The 20,644-nt window shown below is 39.1% G+C and overlaps 5 protein-coding genes across 7 annotated transcripts; 3 read left to right on the top strand and 2 right to left on the bottom strand.

Annotated features, from left to right (window-relative positions):
- The first annotated feature begins 705 nt into the window (after positions 1–705).
- On the top strand, positions 706–5,249 carry LOC139195364 (protein RTF1 homolog). The gene is made up of 2 exons (XM_070820781.1): positions 706–908; positions 3,167–5,249. Exon 2 carries the CDS (start codon positions 3,200–3,202, stop codon positions 5,144–5,146), a length of 1,947 nt encoding a protein of 648 aa, XP_070676882.1. The 5' UTR covers positions 706–908; positions 3,167–3,199; the 3' UTR covers positions 5,147–5,249.
- Positions 5,250–5,510: 261 nt separating this feature from the next.
- On the bottom strand, positions 5,511–9,565 carry LOC139195363 (alkaline/neutral invertase A, mitochondrial-like). The gene is made up of 6 exons (XM_070820780.1): positions 8,423–9,565; positions 7,912–8,071; positions 7,484–7,695; positions 6,659–7,152; positions 6,327–6,375; positions 5,511–6,137 (listed from the first exon to the last, which is right to left on the bottom strand). Exons 1-6 carry the CDS (start codon positions 9,209–9,211, stop codon positions 5,811–5,813), a joined length of 2,031 nt encoding a protein of 676 aa, XP_070676881.1. The 5' UTR covers positions 9,212–9,565; the 3' UTR covers positions 5,511–5,810.
- A 2,215-nt stretch (positions 9,566–11,780) lies between these two features.
- LOC103414096 (psbP domain-containing protein 1, chloroplastic-like) lies at positions 11,781–13,945 on the top strand. 3 transcript variants are annotated; one of them, XM_029101398.2, is made up of 5 exons: positions 11,781–12,099; positions 12,726–12,809; positions 12,884–12,970; positions 13,065–13,502; positions 13,591–13,945. In XM_029101398.2, exons 1-5 carry the CDS (start codon positions 11,992–11,994, stop codon positions 13,810–13,812), a joined length of 939 nt encoding a protein of 312 aa, XP_028957231.2. In that variant the 5' UTR covers positions 11,781–11,991; the 3' UTR covers positions 13,813–13,945. The 3 variants fall into 3 exon arrangements, with proteins under 3 accessions (XP_028957231.2, XP_028957232.2, XP_028957230.2); XM_029101397.2 differs by having other exon boundaries at positions 11,898–12,099; positions 12,881–12,970; XM_029101399.2 differs by lacking the exon at positions 12,726–12,809 and having other exon boundaries at positions 11,897–12,099.
- LOC103433853 (AP-3 complex subunit mu) lies at positions 13,834–17,002 on the bottom strand. Its single transcript, XM_008372141.4, has 8 exons — positions 16,687–17,002; positions 16,471–16,570; positions 15,994–16,104; positions 15,815–15,904; positions 15,332–15,579; positions 14,876–15,085; positions 14,559–14,766; positions 13,834–14,328 (listed from the first exon to the last, which is right to left on the bottom strand). Exons 1-8 carry the CDS (start codon positions 16,719–16,721, stop codon positions 14,083–14,085), a joined length of 1,248 nt encoding a protein of 415 aa, XP_008370363.3. The 5' UTR covers positions 16,722–17,002; the 3' UTR covers positions 13,834–14,082.
- An 86-nt stretch (positions 17,003–17,088) lies between these two features.
- Positions 17,089–20,207, top strand: LOC103433852 (chloroplast stem-loop binding protein of 41 kDa b, chloroplastic). Its single transcript, XM_008372140.4, has 10 exons — positions 17,089–17,359; positions 17,556–17,693; positions 17,929–18,015; positions 18,106–18,196; positions 18,311–18,365; positions 18,964–19,024; positions 19,198–19,419; positions 19,514–19,630; positions 19,719–19,808; positions 19,922–20,207. The coding sequence occupies exons 1-10, from the start codon at positions 17,246–17,248 to the stop codon at positions 20,096–20,098; spliced, it is 1,152 nt and encodes a 383-aa protein (XP_008370362.3). The 5' UTR covers positions 17,089–17,245; the 3' UTR covers positions 20,099–20,207.
- The last annotated feature ends 437 nt before the right edge of the window (positions 20,208–20,644 follow it).

Genomic DNA, 20,644 nt, shown 5'->3' with positions numbered 1-20,644 from the left:
ATATAAGAAACTTAAGTAAGGCTGTTGGAACAGAGTGGGATCAGAGTCTAGTTGAGTGAAACTAAAATACAAAGAGTCTCATACTTTTGTAAGAGGTACACAATCGATGACATGGTCAGAAACCAATTATTTTATTTATTTTTATTTTGTTTTTTGTATTTTTTTTATAAATTAACCTAAATTTTTAAGGTTTCATTATAGGTTTGTGTATATCACATACCCTACATCACACATTCTTCTAATTTTCAACCGTCGGATCAGATGAATTGAAAAAGATCAAAGTACAAAAATTAACAAGACAATTAGCTAAAATGATTCTATTTTGCATTTAGTTGTTAAAATGAGCAAAATCAAATGTTAATAACATATGGCTCACATATCAACGACAAAATGAAGAAATAACGATGACATGCCAAAAACGGAATATTTCAGCAACCAAAATTCGAAAATGGTTATTTCAGCAAAAAGCCCAATTAAATAATGGGTTCAAAAGCACATGCCCATTAAATAAGGTTTCATGGGATGGGCTAAGGGCCCAAGATTCTAAATTTTGGTTTGTCTCAAGTTAATATTTAATTAGTACTTTAGTAGATTGTGTAGGGCCACACCAAACAGCCCTTTAATTTATTATTTTATGCTGCAGATTACACTGTTTTTCCCCTATATATTCGCCACGCTCGCAGAGTGGTGCAACTTCGTACGTGCCGCCTGAAGGAGAATGCACGCACAGAACCGCTACACGAAGGCATCACTTTCTCACCACTTTCCCGCACTTTCTTGGCTGCCAAACATGAAACATGCCGTGATGTGCCCTACTTAGTCCTGCCCGTTTGCTGCTGCTGAACCCAAATTTGTTTGGTTTCTCAGGAATTTTGTTCTCCGATTCTCAGCCCCCTCTGATCATAAAGGTAGCATCTTTTTCCTTCCCTTTAATTTTGTCAGCAAACAAAAACAAGGGTTAATGTGGGTTTTTAGTTCTTGTACTGTGCTGGAATCAAGGGTTGTAGATTTTTAACCCCTGCATGCAATTCTCGTTTTATGTTGTGGTTTTGTGCATAAAAATCTGGTTTATTTTCTCTGTTTTTTCTTCCTACCTTGAGTGATATCAATGTCTTGAGAAATTTGGAAAGCTAACCTGTTTTGCAAACAAATTGAGAACTTTTATCCTCTCTTTTTTGTTTGCTGAAGATTTAGAAATATAGGCATTCCCTTCGGGTGCCCTCGAGTGCACGAAACCCCTTCGAGTGGTTAAAGTTCTAAAATCCGAAAGAGGTGGCTAAAATTTCTCTCTGTAATGTTAGTAGGTGGATTTCGGAAACTGTTAGTGCTAGAAATTTAGATGGAATTGTGATTATACTTTGGGTAGTCTTGACTTCTGTAAGCATTTGGAAAGTCTTGTTTGTCTATTTCCTTATCAGTTGAATGAGGTAGAATTCGTGGACGATTGTTTAATAACTTATGAGAGAAGAGCATGAATGCATAAGTTGGCTAAAAGTGTTCAACAAGTTTTAAAGTTGGCTACCTTTGTAATTTCCCCGATTTCTTGTCCGAGAAAAGATTTTTATTTTTATTTTTGCAATTTGTTTTTACAACCATGCAATTATCGATGTTGATTTTGTTTTCTCCTTCTGATGTTGTCTTTGTAATATTCGTTAGGCGAACTGAGCAAACTGTTTTTGCTAGCAACTTAGGTGGCATTTTGTTTAGCATGTCTGAAAACCTTGACTTTAGTATATATTGAAGGGCCATTCAGATTTGGAATCCTCGAAGAGAGTAAATTATGTGGAAAGTGAATTAATCTCGAAGTAGAAACTAGTAACTGTTTGTCATGTTTGCCACTTTCCTTATCAGTTGAATGAGGTGGGATTTGTGGGACGATTTTGTTAATAAATTATGAGAGAAAAGAGCATGTAGAATGTATTCGATAAACTGCGTATTGCTCTTTTCTGAGAAAGTCTAGGTTAGTCTCATAAAGATTTTTGTTCTGATTAACCACATAGTGAGATAACGGTTGCATTGTTAACCTGCTTTCTACCTCTCTTTCTTATGGTGCGCGTGCACGCGCTTGTGCACGTATATACAGTGTGCGTATGAGTTTTTGATTAATGCTTAAACTGGTAAGATCTATCCTTAAAGTGCAAATTATGGAATTGCTACGATGTTTTAAATTGTTTGTGTAACGGCATTGTTATGACAACAACAACAACAACAACAACAAAGCCTTTTCCCACTAAGTGGGGTCGGCTATATGAATCCTAGAACGCCATTGCGCGCAGTTTTGTGTCATATTCTCCGTTAGATCCAAGTACTCTAAGTCTTTTCTTAGGGTCTCTTCCAAAGTTTTCCTAGGTCTACCTCTACCCCTTCGGCCCTGAACCTCTATCCCGTAGTCACATCTTCGAACCGGAGCGTCAGTAGGCCTTCTTTGTACATGTCCAAACCCATTTTGTGTACGTGTTGATGCTTCATTGCCCAACATTCTGTGCCATACAACATCGTTGGCCTTATTGCCGTCCTATAAAATTTTCCCTTGAGCTTTAGTGGCCTACGACGGTCACACAACACGTCGGAAGCACTCTTCCACTTCATCCATCCAGCTTGTATTCTATGGTTAAGATCTCCATCTAATTCTCTGTTCTTTTGCAAGATAGATCCTAGGTAGCGAAAACGGTCGCTCTTTGGTATTTCCTGATCTCCGATCCTCACCCCTAACTCATTTTGGCCTCCATTTGCAATGAACTTGCACTCCATATATTCTGTCTTTGATCGGCTTAGGCGAAGACCTTTAGATTCCAACACTTCTCTCCAAAAGTTAAGCTTCGCATTTACCCCTCCTAAGTTTCATCTATCAACACTAGGCATTGTTATGACCATTTCTTAAATGAAAGAATCAAGGATTTGTATTTATGTGCACGATACTTTTACTGAATATCTTCTTTCAGTGTGATGTCAACTTCACTTGCATTGCTATCATAGACCTTGAGAAAGATTCTGCGTGCCACTCTAATACTGCGATAAGTTGGTTTTCCTAGACGGGCATAGATTACCATCATCAATTGTAACTCGAATACGATTCTTATTTGGCAGTTTGTTTTCATGTTCTTATGTTATATTAGTGAAACATCTCCCAAGTATATGCTAATCTTTCTTCTTGTGGCCGAGCTAGTCGCTCTTACAAGCAGAGACACCGACAACGGGGATGTCAGACTTAGAATTGGAAAGTGACCTCCTTGAGGCAGCAGGAAGAACTAGTTCAGCTGGGAAAAAGCAGTACCGGCTTCCATCTTCTAGAAAGCAACATGGAGGTTCCTATTCTGATGATGGAAGTAACTCCATGGATGAAGATGATGATCATGGAAGCAAGAAGCCCTCTCAAGTACCTCTGAAGAAGAGGTTTGAACCTACTGAAAGGGGCAGTGACAAAGAACATGATTCTAGTGATGATGGTTCTGATCATGAGGGTGAAAGTAGTGATGAATCTGATATTGGCCCCGATCTTTACAAGAATGATGCTGACAGGAAACGGCTTGCAGCAATGAGTGAACTTGAAAGAGAGATGATTTTGACAAGTAGAGCAGAGAAGAAAGGCGGCAAGGATTTCATGGAAAAGTTGAGATCAAAAAGAGGCAATGCTATATCTACACAATCAAGTAAAGAGGATCCTCTTCCATTCTCTCGCGGTGTACGCTCATCAGCCAGGGCTGCTGACAAGTCAGCCACTATGGATGATGCATTGAATAAATTACGAGCAAAACGTCTGAAGCAACAAGACTCAAAGGATCACCATAAGTTGAGGGACGCGTCAAAAGGAGGTGCAGGTAGCCAGGATATATCACCAAGCAAGCGTAATATGAGTTGCTCCAGTCAAATCGAGACTCTGGACAGGTTGCCTACTGAAGAGGAAGCGGATGATGAATTCTTTGACAGCGATGAGGAACGTTCAGAGGCACCCACATTTCAGGACATAAGGGATATTACCATACCAAGGTCAAAACTTGGAAAATGGGTCATGGAACCATTTTTTGAGGAGTTAATCGAGGGCTGCTTTGTTAGGGTTGGATGTGGCAGATCATCAGAAGGTTCTGTCTACAGGCTCTGCATGGTTCAGAATGTGGATGCCACAAATCCTGGCCGGGAGTATAAGCTAGAGGATAAAGTCACACATAAATATTTGAATTGTGTTTTTGGCAGCGAAAGTTCTGCTTCCAAATGGCCGATGGCTAATGTCTCAGATTCTCCTCCGCAGGAGAACGAGTTTGAACAGTGGTTTAAGGAAGTGCGGCGTACCGCTGGCCAAATGCCAAGTAAACAGGAGGTATTAGAAAAGAAGGAGGCTCTTCTGAAATCAAATACATTTATTTACTCGGCAACTACTGTGAAGCAAATGTTGCAGGAGAAAAAGGCCTCAGCAAGGCCCGTTAACATTGCAGTTGAGAAGGAACGATTGAGGAGGCAGTTGGATGTTGCAGAAAGTAAAGGCGATGAGGAAGAAGCTAAGAGGATCAAGACAAGGCTCCAGGAATTAGAAGCATCCAGGCAAACTCAGGGGAAAGATAGCAAAGCTATTCGATTAGCTGAAATGAACAGGAAGAACAGGGTCGAGAATTTTAAAAATGCTTCAGGGTTGAAACCAGTGAATATGAATCTGAAATCAGGGGAGGCTGGCTATGATCCGTTCTCGAGAAGATGGACTCAATCGAGAAATTATTATGTTGCAAGGCCTGGAGGAGGCGATGGAGCTGCTGCTGAACGAGGCGATGAAGCTGCTGAAGCAACAGATGGAACTACTGGTAAGGGCAGCAACAAGGAAAAGGCAAATGTAGCGGGACAGCTTGGTATGCAAGCAACAGAGGCAGCATTGGAAGCAGCAGCAGGTGCAGGGAAGTTGGTTGATACAAGTGCTCCTGTGGACAAAGGGACAGAAACAAATATGCTGCACAACTTCGAGCTGCCATTTTCGTTGGCTCCACTGCAGAAGTACGGTGGACTTCAGGGCGCTGGGATTGCATACATGGAGAGGAAACAAAGGATCGAAGCAACAGTCGGGCGTCGAGTGCTGGATGACGGGAGGGGGCATGCTTCGACCTTGTCCATTAAGGACTATATGAGACTGCAGGAGATGCACCGCCTTCGCCGTGGTTCGTAAGCTCTGCTTGTTTAGATTGGGGGAAGACGCTTTTGTGGGGTTAAGACTTGTTTTGACGAACAAAACTATAAATATTAGGATACTGTATAGTTTGTTGTACAAATCTGCGCCTGTGTGTGTGTGAGGGAGGAGGGAGACCGAGGGAGAGAGGAGAGCCCTTTCATTCGAACCTTAATTCATAACAATCAACACGCCTAGTTCCAAACCACAACCGAACGACAGTGGCTTAGAACTATAAATATTTGAAGTTTAACGTGACTCAAACAAATCTTAGACTGAAGCTCAATTCTCCATGCCTTAATATCGCTTGTATAAAAAATAAGAAAAAAATAAAGAAATAAAATAACTCGGGTAAAAGTATCAATAAACAATAACCAAAAGGTAATGTATAAGATAGAGTCATGTAACTGTTATACAAGTAGACATGTGGTAATTGTTACAAAGTACATATTTCCCACTGTAATTGTGTATTCCGATCAACTTAGACCGATTAATCGGACGACCAAACAAATAATAAGTATCAGATGCATGAAAAAAATACATCCTTCATGCTATATTTTGAATCGGAGTACTCTGCGCTATCCAACTTCTTCGTACGCTATTCTAAACGTGTCGCTGTACAGTACAAAGGCCAAACTTTCTGCCCTTGAAAGAATGGGACTCGTTATACAAGAATCTGAGACTTAGCGGCACCTCTGGAGCATTTTTTCCGGCCACTCTTGCTAAGTGCACAAACACAGATCTCAAGAAGTTCGTAGTCCTCGTCCCAGAATAGCAAGGCCGCCTTCTCTGGATTCTCCAACAGCATTTTAGTTGTAAGGAACCCAGCAATGGTCCATGTTTGGTAAAGCCGCGCTTGCTTTCCAATAAACTTCCCTGTCCTTGTATCATAGTATTCGGGCCAGCGGTCAGAACGAAGCCTCTTCTCAGCCAAAGCAGCTGCTTTCTGAGCTAGTTCGATTCTGCCCATCTTGATGCATGCCAATGTGAACTGAAATAGGATACAAAAAGCATTTTAGACAGAAAACCAAGAACAAAAAAACTCAACGTAAACTGTTACAGCTTCCGACCCAATAACAAAGGAGGCCGATGATAGTATCATGACATCTAACTTCATAAAAAAGTCATTATTCTTGAGCATTACACAAAATATTTATAGTGTTATTGAAGCAAGGGTTACCTGCCACAGGAGCGTTGGCCAGGATCCGCCATTATGATATGACCATGGGCTGTAGGAGTCAAGACAAACATATTTCAGTGATAAACTGATAAAAGGTCGTACCCAGTGCACAAGGCTCCCGCTTTACGCAGGGTCTAGGAGAGGTGAATGTCGGCTAGCCTTACCCCCATTTATGGAGAGGCTGCTCCCAAGTCTCGAACCCGAGACCTACCGCTCATGGGCGAAGGCACTTGCCATCGCACCAAGTGCGACCTCTCAGTGATAAACTGATCATGAACAAATTAGATGCTAGAACAAGACAACTAGCAAATATAAACAGGCAGCTAACTCACGTATTCTTTGGGTCGCTGCCAGTGATTATACGCCATTCTTCAAACTCCAAGGCAGGGTAGGATATCTTAAGTGGCATATGGCCCACAAGATCATCCCATTTGGCTTCAATCAAATTCAATACAGCATCATTTTGCTTCGGAGTACCCAATGATGAAACAATGGACCAAAGATTTCCAAGAGTGAAAAACCTAAAGTCCATGTGGGCTGGTTGTAGATTGCCAATAAAATACCCGCCTTCTTCTGGAATCCAGTCCATTAACCATAGAGGAATTTGATCAGGGTAGATATTGAACTTGTTGGTAGCCTCCGTAGAGTACTCTTCTGTCTTATATCGATATATCTCATTCATCTTTTTCATATCCACCCAATAGTATTCTCTGATGTGGAATGACAAAGCGCTGAGTCTGTTGTTGATGGCCCTTACCAAATTCTTGGATCCATCATTTACAGCAAGCATCTCACGGGAGCATCGAAGAGCCGAGTAAAATAAGGCCTGAAGAATCATTCAGCATAATGATATTAGCCAAACGCTGGGTGCCATAAACAAACTTTATTACAGAGAGTTAAAATTCGTAATACAAGGCTAAAATAAGAATAAAAATGACCATAAAACTGGTGTAATATCATACAAAAGGGCACGGGCAGGACACATCCCAGTATTCTTAAAAAGTCTAGTTTTAACAATTTTCAGAATTCATGTTCAAGAAGGTTACACTTACAGTAATAAAACCAAGAAAAGTAGCCTCTTACTTTGCAGAATACAGAAAGAACATAAAGTGATGAATGCATCCTTAAGAAATATTCAAAGTAGCCTTGTAACTCACTTGGATCTCAAGGGGATGACCATGGATACCCATCCGCCGGTCTATCATGCAGGAACCATCAGTGACTAAAAGAGATGGAAACATATCAAACCCATCAGTTAAGCACAAGTTCAGAATCATTTTCAAGCCTGTTTGAACATCCACCCTCTCCTGTAATCCATAGTCACCAGTTATCTTTCCGTAAGCCCTCAACAGAATAATCCACCATAATCCTGTCAGAGAAGTTACACAATCAACAAACCATTACCCATTAGATGCCATAACTTTGGAAGGTCATTTGAAAAAAAATTGCTTTTAAGAAGAGTTATGAAATGCACAGGATCAGCAGCCAATAACACCTGGATGGCAACAACAGCAGACCGTGTGCACCATCCAATAAAGAATCACATTTGTTATTGGTAGAATCAATGTAGTTATAATGTACTTACCAGAATCTACAGGTGCAACACGTCCAATAGCTGATTCACCAAAATCTGGATCTAAAACTTCTTCAGTCTTATTTCCATCGAGAGGTACAGTTCTAACTTTAAAACTTGCAGGCATCAATCCCTGTCCTGGGCTATAGCAATCCACAGTTTTCTCCCAACTCTACAATATTAGAAACATACAATCAGGAATTCCAGAAACCTTCATTAATTCAAGGTACATCGCACAAAACCAGGGTCGACATGAAAACTTAGTCAAGGTCTGTCAAAACCAATGGAATCTTCATTTTGGAAGAAAGTAAAAGGAATCGTGTCAAGTTGGGAACTCCAAATCAGCAAGGTTTAAACGACCTCAAAAGGAAATTTTGATTATTTGAAAACTAGTTAATTGATAAGCTATATATAAGTGAGGTTTGAAACTTTCCATTCATGATATCATGTATTAAAAACCAAAAAGCTGGCACAATTAATGCTCGAAAAGAAAGGAACCAAGATAAGTGGTGCAAACCATTACCTGCAATTGCAATGTATGGAGGAGGAAGTTCCTCACAATCTCCCCTTCTCCCTTAAGCAAGAAAGCAAGTGCCGATGGAACAAAATCACGGATAAAGACCTGATCATAATTCAGCAGTTGCTTATCACCGGGATCATTTGCAGCCACAGTCCCCACAGGGTTCCCACAATATGTCACAACCGAATCCCTCAATAGCCTCCACGCCTCCTTCTCAATATCCGAATACTCTCTCTCCGAAGTCACAACCGTAGCTTCATTCAAGCTTTCAGATTTCTTTCCATCACCAACTTCTATCCTCGATTCTTCCCCTCCCACAATGTTCTCATCCTTATCAATCCTCTCCACCAAAGGCTTCACATTTATACCACCCTGAACATATATCTTCTCGAAATTGTTATCATTCACACGGGTCTCAATTGACGTTGAAAGGTTCCGAAACCTGGATGCCAAACTAGCAATCACAGAAACACCCCTACTAGCTGTGCCAATGCCAGCACTATAAGACCTAGATATTATCCCAGATTGGCCAAGACTCCAACTGGGAACCTGAGAGGCTTTTCGGGCATCATCGAAAACGCCTCCAGACCCCGAAATACGAAAAGGGTTGGCGTGATATTGGCAGTTTTGCTCAAAATTGACACAAAAACTGGACGAATTTCCAGTCTTCGTCAAACCATGCAGCCATGTTGCAGGCCGTGGGAACCCAAAAAACGCCGAGTTTCGACATCTATTGAGGATTCTACAGGTGGGTTTCATTGTTGCGTGACAAAGAAGACTCAGGGAATTCATATCAAAGATTTTAAGCAGGATAATTTCTCAGCAAAATCAAATCTTCAAACGATACAAAATACAAAATTTGAACTACATCAATATGCATATACAGATATACAGCTATCCTGATCCTTTGAAGATTGAGGTGCAGATTACGGAGTTGGGATTCTCGTCAAACTTACAGAGAGAGAACGCGTTCATCGGCGGAGGAGATAGAGAGATTGGAGAAGAAGAAAATGGTGTCTGAAATGGTTATTGGTTCAGAAAAGTAAATAGGGAAGATAGCTTTTTATACACGAACGGTGCCGCCTTGAAGACGGCGGAGAAAATTGGGAGATTATTCGCTCGTCAATAGAAAATTGGGAGATTTTATTCTTAATTGGGTCTTTTAATTACTTAAGCACTCTAAGATTTTTTATAATTAATTGCAAAACAGTAAATTCACATGAATTTTAAGATACTAAATTACCCAGAAAGGAAGGTTAAGACAAAATAAAAAATAAAAAAATGTCTAAAATACATATGTGAATTAGACCAATTTGATTAATAAAACGATTATCTGTTGGTATTTGAATCTATTGTTTGCATTTATGCTAAGATGATTTTTAAGTAGATATGTAAGAGAAAAAAAAGGGGGTAGATTCATAAGTTTATGCACATCTCGTTTGAGATTGTTTTTATAGGAAGCACTTTAAATTTAGGTTTTTTATTTAAAATAGTCTGTGAGATTGATATAACTCTTCACTTTAGTATAAAAATTTCAAAAATCAATAGAAGTGATCCTTAGATTGTCCACCCTCAATTATTTGGTCATTGCATGAGAAATATGCTCTAAATACCCCTCACTTTGAACTTGTGATTTTTTTAATTTAACAGAGAGAAATCACTTTTATCAATTTTAAATCTCAAAAACCAAAATGAGAAGTTATGATAATCTAAATAACCATCGTAACTAAAAAAGCTTTAAACTTATTGTTCGAAATGAATATAAACGTTTTAAATCGTCAAAAAGTATTTTTAATCATTTTAAAAACAAGTCAAATAAATTTGTAGTTAACTTTCATAATAGAAAGTGCAGCAATGGAAAATTAGAATATGAAGAATCGTAGACGTTGATATTTTCTCCAAAACGTGTCCAGAATCGCGGGCTTTTCCATGTTACACGATAACTCGAATTAAGTTGGTGATTAGGTAGCTAATTTGAATTGATTAGTTATTTTTTTTGTAATTAGTAGGGTACTCACACATCTATTTTTATTTTTCACAAATGTTTTGTTAATTTTTGTTTTATAATTTTCTTCATTTCATTTAATTCGATGACCGAAAATTAAAGCAAATGCGTAAAAAGTAAAAACAACAACAACAACAACAACAACAAAGCATTTTCCCACTAAGTGAGGTCGGCTATAGGAATCCTAGAACGCCATTGCGCTCGGTTCTGTGTCATGTCCTCCGTTAGATCCAAGTACTCTACGTCTTTTCTTAGAGTCTCTTCTAAAGTTTTCCTAGGTCTTCCTCTACCCCTTCGGCCCTGAACCTCTGTCTCGTAGTCGCATCTTCTAACCAGAGCGTCGGTAGGCCTTCTTTGCACATGTCCAAACCACTGTAACCGATTTTCTCTCATATTTCCTTTAATTTCGAATACTCCTACTTTACCTCAGATATTCTCATTCATAATCTTATCACTTCTCGTGTGCCTACACATCCAACGAAGTATCCTCATCTCTGCTACGTCCATTTTATGTACATGTTGATGCTTCACCACCCAACATTCTGTGTCATACAACATGGCCGACCTTATTGTCGTCTTATAAAATTTTCCCTTAAGTTTCAGTGGTATACGACGGTCACAATAAAAAAATAAGTGTGTGAATAGGGCACTGCTTTTCTAAATTATCCGACTCTTATATTCAGAATTGATTTGTGGATGCAATGCTCTGGAACCATAACAATTTTGCAGTGTATAGAAACGTTGGACATAAAGAGGGATAAGTGTTGGTGACGTGTCCCATTATTGTTATCCACTAATTTTCAATGTCTTCATAGATGTCAATTTGCTTTTGACCAACCCCAAATCCTGTACACCACCAATATCATGCCTACTTCTTTTCGGCCGATATATGTTAAAAAACAAATAACTGTTATTGACATTTTAAATAATTTTGTGTTTTGTTTGTGAATACATAAAAATCAAGAAAGTGTATTTTGGGAAATACATAAGTTTTTTCAAACTCGAGTTTCAAACAGGTGAAAATCGACCAAAGAAAAGAAAACCTAAATGGTGTATTTCTACCAAGGATTACCAAACAGAAATGATATTCACACGCTATTTTTTTACTTATTCACACTCATGTTATTTTTCCCGTTCAAATTAAATAAAACAAAAAAAAAAATCAATGGACGAAAATAAATAGAGGCATGTATGATTTTCCCTTACCAAAACTTAATTATGAGTCAAATGGGCTTGGAGATAAGGTCCATTCTTTGTTGGCCTGTCTTGGTTATTGGGCCTTAAAGTTCTGCATGAATGGTAGAAGTCAAGTAAATAAGTTGATGAGATGAACAAATTTTTTACTGTGTTGAGAATACAGCTCAATACTCAAATGTAATAATAAAAGTAGCACTATTTTTTTTTTTAAAGTTTTTAATAATTGTAGTATTATATTCGGTGTACAAAATCGTGTTTCCGGTCTACTGAAAAATCTCGATGAGATGATATGAATGATTGATGGATAGGCTGTGTGGATACAACCAACAAAAACCAAGAAAAGGAAAGCGGGAGGAGTGGATAGGGAAACATGGCAAGGTTGGTGGTGGTGCAGCAGCAGAGACAGCCTTCTCTCTCTCCTCTCCCCTCTTCTTTCTCTCACTTCAATGGCACCAGACTCCACGCTCCTCAGCTCCAGGTTCTGCTTCTGCAATTTTTGTTCTACTTTTTCTTCCATGGTTCACAATGTTGTGAATCTCTCAATTTAACTGACTTTCATTATTCCTGCACTAGCTTTTGTTGATTTTCCTACAACATAGAGTAGAATTGTGGACGTAGATAAGGTCAGTTGGACGGAGGAGTGTGCCCGCCTTGTTGCTCCCGAGTTAAAACTGTTAAATTCCCCTCCTATAAGTTAGAGTAATTTAGAATATCGCTTTGTAAAAAAAACAACAAAGTCGAACTAATATGTCATTTCCATAATGTTACGATTCATGATGATATACCATTATGTAGTAAGGTGAGTTTCGTGGAACTCCAACACTTGGGAGTCTAATAAATGGATAAGTTGTTCGTATGATCATAGAAATTCATTTAACTTTGTACTAGCTTTGCAGTCGTAAGTTAGGCCAGTTGGTTCGGATACTTTGCCTTCCCCCTTGCATTGAAACCCGAGTCCCCATTTCTCTAGATTAGAGAAGTTTAGAATATCGTCTCGTAAAAACAAAAACTGTCTACTAGCTTTGATGGTTTCCTTCTCTGAGCTTGGATGCTAATTCATGTGGTTTTGGCTTTTAACATCGATACATCATTAATCAACTGCAGTTTAGGAGAAAGGTTTCACAGCCAAAAGAAACATTACATGTTGCAGCATCAAACGCAAAGGAAATTTCCAAAGAACGTAGTCAGGTATTTACTATATTGTTTCAAAATTTGATCCTTTTGCATATCTCATACACTTGACTTTGAGTTTGTTTTAGCAGATGAGTTTGTTTAGCAGACTGAAGACACCGGTTTCCGAGCACTTTCGACATGATTCAGATAGGGATTGTGTTGAATTTTCCTCAAAGGTATGCTGAGAGTCACACATTAGTGAAATTGACATGAAATTGACAGACTTCCACAATGTTGTGTTCTTACCATATATTTCTAATATATAATCAGACTAAAGATTTTGCAGTTCCTAGGAGGAATGCAATGGCCTTAATCTTGTCAGCTTACATCTTCACCGGAGGCGGTTTTGGGAGTGCTGCATTTGCTCAGCAGTCTCTTGTAGGGTTAAGAGAATACATAGATACTTTTGATGGATATTCGTTCAAGTACCCTAAGAACTGGATCCAAGTGAAAGGCGCGGGAGCAGACATATTCTTCAGAGACCCTTACATTCTTGATGAAAATATCTCGGTGGAGTTTTCGTCTCCATCATCTTCCAACTACAAGAGCATCGAAGATCTTGGCCCGCCTGAACTAGCCGGAAAGAAAGTGCTTAAGCAGTACCTGACGGAGTTCATGTCTACCAGACTTGGCGTGAGGCGCGAATCCAAAATTCTTTCCACTTCTTCGAGAGTTGCTGATGATGGGAAGCTTTACTATCAAATTGAGGTCAGTTCTATGCATTTTTAGAAGCACTATTTAGATAAGACAATCTGCATTATCAATTAGAAAGTGTGTTTTGACATGGATTTTCCAGGTGAACATAAAATCATATGCAAACAACAACGAGTTGGCTGTCATGCCGAAGGATCGATTAGTTCGTTTGGAATGGGACAGGCGGTACCTTTCGGTTCTAGGAGTCGAAAACAACCAGTTATACGAGTTGAGATTACAGACACCGGAAAATGTGTTTGTGGAGGAAGAAAGTGATCTTCGCCGGGTTATGGAGTCCTTCAGAGTGAACAAGATTGCTGTTTAGGTACCGTAAGATTGTACAAAATTTTGTCATCCAAAGGTTCTTATTCCTTTGCTTCAAATGCCGATTGCAGTCTAGTTCTGTAAAACACTCTGTAACTTTCAATCCTTCAGTAAAACAGAAAATTCGTTACAAATTCATTCCAGCTAAAATCGAAGGCACTCTCAAGACCGAGATGCAAAGTTACAAAAAGAAATATACAAACGACACATTGCAGTACACAATTAATCTCATTCCGAGCAATCTTCACAACTTGGGTTTCATATCGGTGCATTATGACCTGACTTCAAATTCCCCTGCTCGAGTGAGAGCTCGAAAACCCTTATAAGGTGGTTTTGGTAGGTTCTTCAAATCCAGTTTATCTATTTTCAAGCCGGAGAGAGCAACGCCCATGATCCTAAAACCCACTTGAAATGTCGGAAAAACATGAAGGCGCTCTAATCCTGTTTCAAGCACTAATGTCCCAGACATGGCAGGGGCTTTGTCTTTAGGAATCTTCCCAATCGTCCATGAACAAGTCTACAAGAAGAAGAAGTGTTCGTTATATTAAACCCAAAACCGACCAGAAGAACTACGCATTCTCATCCTTTAAAACTGCAGAAATTGCAACCACAACAGTGAAGAATAATTGTTAAGGAGAAAAAGACCTGAACTTCCATTTCTTCTACGTACGTATCACAATTGATAATTGAAATTCAAGACTAGTCATCATGCCAAGGGTATGAGTGATGAAAATCGTATGTTCTTACCTTGTTAGCAAGAATGTTCACGGTTCCATAATTCGAGTTCAGATCAGCTGATAAAACGCAGGAAGGAAGTTGGAACTGCACAGTTATTGAATCAATCGTCTTTCCAGGATCATTTCGTATTCCAACCAACACACTAACACGACATGTCCCAGCATCTGAGGTTAGCTGGGGCTTTACATATATTGGAGAGCTCTTCAACTTTCTAACCCTGCATAAAAGAAGCGTAGAATTATTTAGAAAATAAAACAAGGACATAGACACCGAAATACTGCACATAAGTAAGCTTCGAATTCCAGTGTCCCTCTAACACCACTGACCTGTAACTCATTAACTTAAACTGTCCGTCAGGGGGCACAAAAGACAGAATTTGATGGGCTTCCCATGGGCGAAACCGAACACACGGATGAAATCTTACATCATCAAGAACAGCAGGGTTTGCAAATGAAAGAGTCAAATCGGGAACACCAGAGAGATGGGAGTTTACTTGAACTTCACCATATATCTCACATTTCACCAGGACCCCATCCCTGAGCAGCATGCAAAAATATTTAGTACAAAAAATTGAGATATAATTCATTCAATTATAACTACAAAATCTGCAAATTTCGTACGATAATCGTCACCATCCATAAATGATACGTCTTATAAAATTTCGAGCGGTTAAACTGTTAAAGGTAAACACCAATTGACTTGTATAACATGAAGAAGTGATATTAGAATCAACTTCTAAGACTCAGAACTTTTAATCTCGTAGAAAAGAATAAAAGATAGACCTGTTTATAATTGCATCCATTTCTTCAACAAGATCAACATAAACTTCATTGTTTGCATATTTCAGGTTCGTTGTTCTCCATGGAATGCAAGATGACGTTGCACCTGGAAGTATGTCGCTCACGTTGGAACTGTTGCCAGTGACTACACTCAACATCTTGTTTGCTATATTTGGTGGAGCAATCATCTCTCTCAGAATATTCGGTTCTGTCGTGAGAGGGAAGCCATTGTCAATCATCTCATCCAGAAGCTGCAAACAGCAGTAAAGATTTTAGTAAATTCAATCGAAGCAAAAATCAACATCGAATACAGTAGTTGATGACTAATTAGCGGCCAGGTTCTAGTAAGTAAACAATCACAGTCACGGAGGTAAAATTTTGAACTTGTTCATGTTGTTGAGATTTTAGTTCTACGTTATAAGTGGTTTACACACGAAGGCAAACGTTTGTCTGCACAACAGACAACACATTCTAGAAGACAATTACCTCATATACAATGACAAAGTTATCTTTAATCAAGTCTTCATTCAAGCTGCCGAGATAATCTGTCAGGACATCAGCCACCCTGCACAGAAACTACAAGTCAAACGGTTAAAGTTCAATCTTGTTCAATGCATACACAATCAAATCATACAATCTAATGCACATTCTGCTATGATATTCACCTCGATGCCCATCAAAGGCGGCATTTCAACTTGGGTACAAGCTAAAAACGTTATCCCCTCGCGAAGAACTTGGAAAAGATAATGCGTTGGTGAAGCAATTACCGATTGCAGCTAATAACAAAATCACACATAGGGTGTAAGAAATGGAATGACAAGCACACAACCATCTACATATCAACTTAACTGTATACATAAATAAAGAGAAAAGGGAACAACTACATACAAGATAACAAGCCCAATTTGAAAGATTCATAAATGTATGAGAAAACCAGATATGAAAGTTTTGGAATGAAGCTAACAGACACAAAGTCTTTTAATTCGGGCGATATTCTACTTTAAACTAATCTAAAATACGGGAGGGAGATTCAAACTCCGGGTGCATACAGAGCACATCCGGTCCTCTCTAACCAATGTGACTACGCCCCTGCCTAAAAATGTACAATTTGGCAAAAAAACATAAAAATTTTCAATGGCTACCTTGGGGGAATCACCTTGAGAAACCGTATGCTCCCAGAACCATGTGCATATCGAGCGGTCCACACGCTGCCCAGTAAGTTGTTTCTCCAGCATTACCTCACTGAAAAGTCCCATAATTTAACAACAAAAAATCGAAATTTGCTTTACCTACTAAAATTCATCAATTAAATTTTTAGATCAAATGGAAGAAAAAAAAATCAAAGATTGGTGACTTACCCAGAATCCGATAGCAGAAATATGCACTGCAACATCTCTCTCTCTAAAAATAATTAGAATAAATTCCAAATCCACAAAAATAAAATCGAAATTTAGAAGCTTTAGCTCTTCAACTGTGCGACAGCAGAAGCTTTCTTCTTCGTATCCTTCTCCTTCTCAGATTCAGATTTTGGAGATTTTGCAGAACACAAAAAAGCCCAAAACCCAAAACTTGACCCAACTCAAAAGCCCAAACCCAACTTACAAATGGGCATTTGGGGGTTTAAGGCGCGAAAGTTTTGACCTTTACGGCGTCGTTTTAGGGAGGTTGAGGGCGGTGGAATGAGAGGCCGAGGAGTGAGTGGACTATGGATATGGGCAAACCGAAAAGGAGTGGTGGTGGGTCATACCCTCTTATCCTGTAGCTGAACGTTCGACTGAGAGATCGCCAACAGAAAGAGGAAGAAGACGACGACGACATGACATATTTCAAGAATTTCAGAAAACCCCACACTCAGAGAGAGAGAGAGGGAGGAAGAAGAAGAAGATTGGATAGATAATTGTGGAATAGAAGAGAGAAATGGCAAGGTTGGTGGCTGTGCAACCGCAGCAGAGAAACCCATCTTTCTCTCTCCTCCCTCCTTCCTCTCTCTCTGACTTCAATGGCACCAAACTCCTCCACTCCCAACTCCAGGTCCTCTCTCTCTCTCTCTCCCTCTCTCTCTCTCTCTCTAAAATATGAATTCTTATGATGCTTTTCTTTAATGGGTAGAATCAAATTTTCCTTTTTGTTGAATCAAACCAACCCATTTGCCGGAAAGTTTATAACTTTACTTGCATTTCATTGTTTTCAACTTAGAAGTTAGAACCCCATTTGTTAATTGTTGCAGTGTAAAAGAAGGGCATCGCAGCCAAGAGGAGGGGCGCTGCAAGTTTCAGCATCGAGTGCAAAGAAGATTCTTATAATGGGGGGAACCCGGTTCATCGGCATCTTCTTGTCAAGACTCCTTGTTAAGGAGGGTCATCAGGTATCCTCATTCTCTTTCTAAATTTCCAAGTTTTCGATTTTTCATCATTTTCCTACTATGATTTTGCTTTCATCATTATGAGTTTGGTGTAACTATCACGCTGCTACGTGAAATTACTAATCTTGTCATGGAATTAGTGAGAGTGCGTGAATTAGTATTGTCACGTAGCAGTGTGACAGTCACACTTTTCCTTTTGATACATCAATAAGATATGAAATTGAGTTTACTTTTGCAGGTGACTCTGTTTACCAGAGGAAAAGCACCCATTACTCAGCAGTTGCCAGGAGAATCCGATGCGGATTACACAGATTTCGCTTCAAAGGTATATAACAGTGTCACTAGGCTTTGAAAGTCCATTATTAACTTCTAATGGTTTCCCAGATTGTCATTTTCTAGTGATCATGTTTGCTAGATTTTGCACTTGAAAGGAGACAGAAAGGACTATGACTTTGTGAAATCCAGTCTTTCAGCTGAAGGTTATGATGTTGTTTACGATATAAATGGTGCGCATAGTCTTACATTTAGCCTCTGCGATTTGAATTTGCCGCACTAGAATAAAGTTCTTGTGTAATATAGCTTACAGTTCTGCTTCATAATATGTACTTGGAAATTTTCAGGACGAGAGGCAGAAGAAGTTGTGCCGATAATTGAGGGACTACCGAAGTTAGAACAGTAAGAACAGCCTCTGATGAATTAGCTTATCTTATTAGTAAAGCAACTGAAATTATTTTACCTTTATTTCGTGGCTGTTTCTCCAGTATCAGGTCATTTTCTCCTGGATATGGTTTGAGATTAGGACCGTTTGGAGTATAAGTAAACTCTAAACTAGCAAGCATGTGATGCTTCGTATGCAATATTGGCTTCTTACAAGCAAAATTAACGGTTAAACAAAACAAGTACCTTTGACTGCAGCTTGCCATTTTATTATCTCAGACGATAATAAACCTGGTTTTCGTTAAATATGTCGTAAATGAGGAAAATCAGCTGACATTATTCAGGTGTACAGAAGACCAATGGTACTACCGTAGTTAGAGATGTGATTGTGAGTCAAATGGAAGCAAAGAATCAATCATGACCTGGAATGATCAACTTTTTTAGTGCGAGCCGATGCTTATAGTTTGTTTGAAAACATTCTAAGACTTAACTGAACACTAACATGGTAAACCTAATGTTTGATGCAGAAAAGATTTAAAACTGCACTTATTTCCAATTTTACACATAAATATAATGGAAATTTTTAGAAGGTCTAAGAATTCCGCTGAAATCTCAGGTACATATACTGCTCTTCAGCCGGCGTCTATCTCAAATCTGATCAGCTACCTCACTTTGAGGTATGTTTGATGTTACAAATGGCTACTTTTCATTTTTTCGGTCCTACTATCATGGCAGTGTGGAAGTTCTAGCTTAATTCCTGACTTGTTTTTCCTCTATATTACTTTTTATCCTTTCTATTTCATTCTATTTATCTTACCATAATTCTAAACTTGACAAATCCTGGTGGTAGACTGATGCAGTTGATCCAAAGAGCAGGCACAAGGGAAAGCTCGAGACAGAGAACTTGCTCGAATCAAAGGGTGTTAACTGGACTTCAATAAGGCCAGTCTACATCTATGGACCATTGAACTATAACCCTGTTGAAGAGTGGTTCTTCCACCGGTTGAAAGCTGGCCGCCCAATCCCAGTTCCAAACTCGGGGATACAAATTACACAGCTTGGTCATGTCAAGGTTAGTGTGAAGTGTCAGTCAGTCATGATGTACTTCTTTAGATTTCTGTATTGCAGCATTTAAAGGCAAATTTTTATGTGAATTCATTTTGCAGGACTTAGCGACAGCCTTCATTAAGGTTCTTGGTAACGAGAAGGCCAGCAAACAAGTATTCAACATCTCGGGAGACAAATATGTCACCTTTGACGGACTAGCGAAAGCATGCGCAAAGGTAATTGCTTGCTGAATAAGTTTCTAGACAGACAAATATTCATAATCTTCTCAAACTAGAGTTTCTCATATGTTTTCACATTTGTTAGGCTGCTGGTTTTCCTGAGCCTGAGATCATTCACTACAACCCTAAAGAGTTCGATTTTGGCAAGAAGAAGGCCTTTCCATTCCGTGACCAGGTAAACATGGTCTTAGAGACGTTTTAAGAATTTGATAAGAAGCTAAACAAAACTTGTTCTATTACTTTCACGAAGCCGGAACCTGACTAACCAACTTCGATCGTGTAACGCAGCATTTCTTTGCATCGATCGACAAAGCAAAGAGCGTGCTCGGATGGAAGCCCGAATATGGCCTGGTTGAAGGTCTTGCAGACTCGTACAACCTGGACTTTGGGAGAGGAACATTCAGGAAAGCAGCTGATTTCTCAACAGATGACATCATTCTTGGCAAAAGTCTTGTCCTCACCTAAATCTCTAAACGTAAATATATATATTTGGTTGGTATTTTAGTCCAAAGTCCACAAATATGTTATTTGAAAATTAAACCCTGCGACTAATCTTTCGTTGAATTTGTTCCAATTGGTGTAAGGACATTTCTATATTTTTCTAAATGCAAAGATGAACAAGTTCAAGCAAATCAAACAGCCAGATTCAGCAGCGTTGTCGAATTGGCGTCAACAGCGACACTGGAGCAAATGTAAAGGCCGCAAGAGAAGAAAAACTTACATGTCACGGCTATATGTTTCCTTCTCTCTATCTCTTCTCAAATTCTCGATCTGTCTCATCACCTGATCGAAAAAATGCCAAAATTCTTTCACACTCAACCCACATATTCTTTCTGGGCCACATGCAAATATGGGCAGTCTTGTAGAGATATTTAGGCCTGTTTTTGGTGTGACAAAGTGTGTATTTTCAGTTTTGAGCCTACCCCAATTCCCTAAACCATAACCCAACGATTGACTTGTTACCGAAGCCTTTTCTTTTTCTTCTTTCGTATTCTAGATTTTTGGTCAATC

The sequence above is a fragment of the Malus domestica genome, chromosome 04 (assembly GCF_042453785.1).
Source record: "Malus domestica chromosome 04, GDT2T_hap1".
Classification (NCBI taxonomy): Eukaryota; Viridiplantae; Streptophyta; class Magnoliopsida; order Rosales; family Rosaceae; genus Malus; species Malus domestica.
This window is presented reverse-complemented; position numbering and strand designations above follow the sequence as displayed.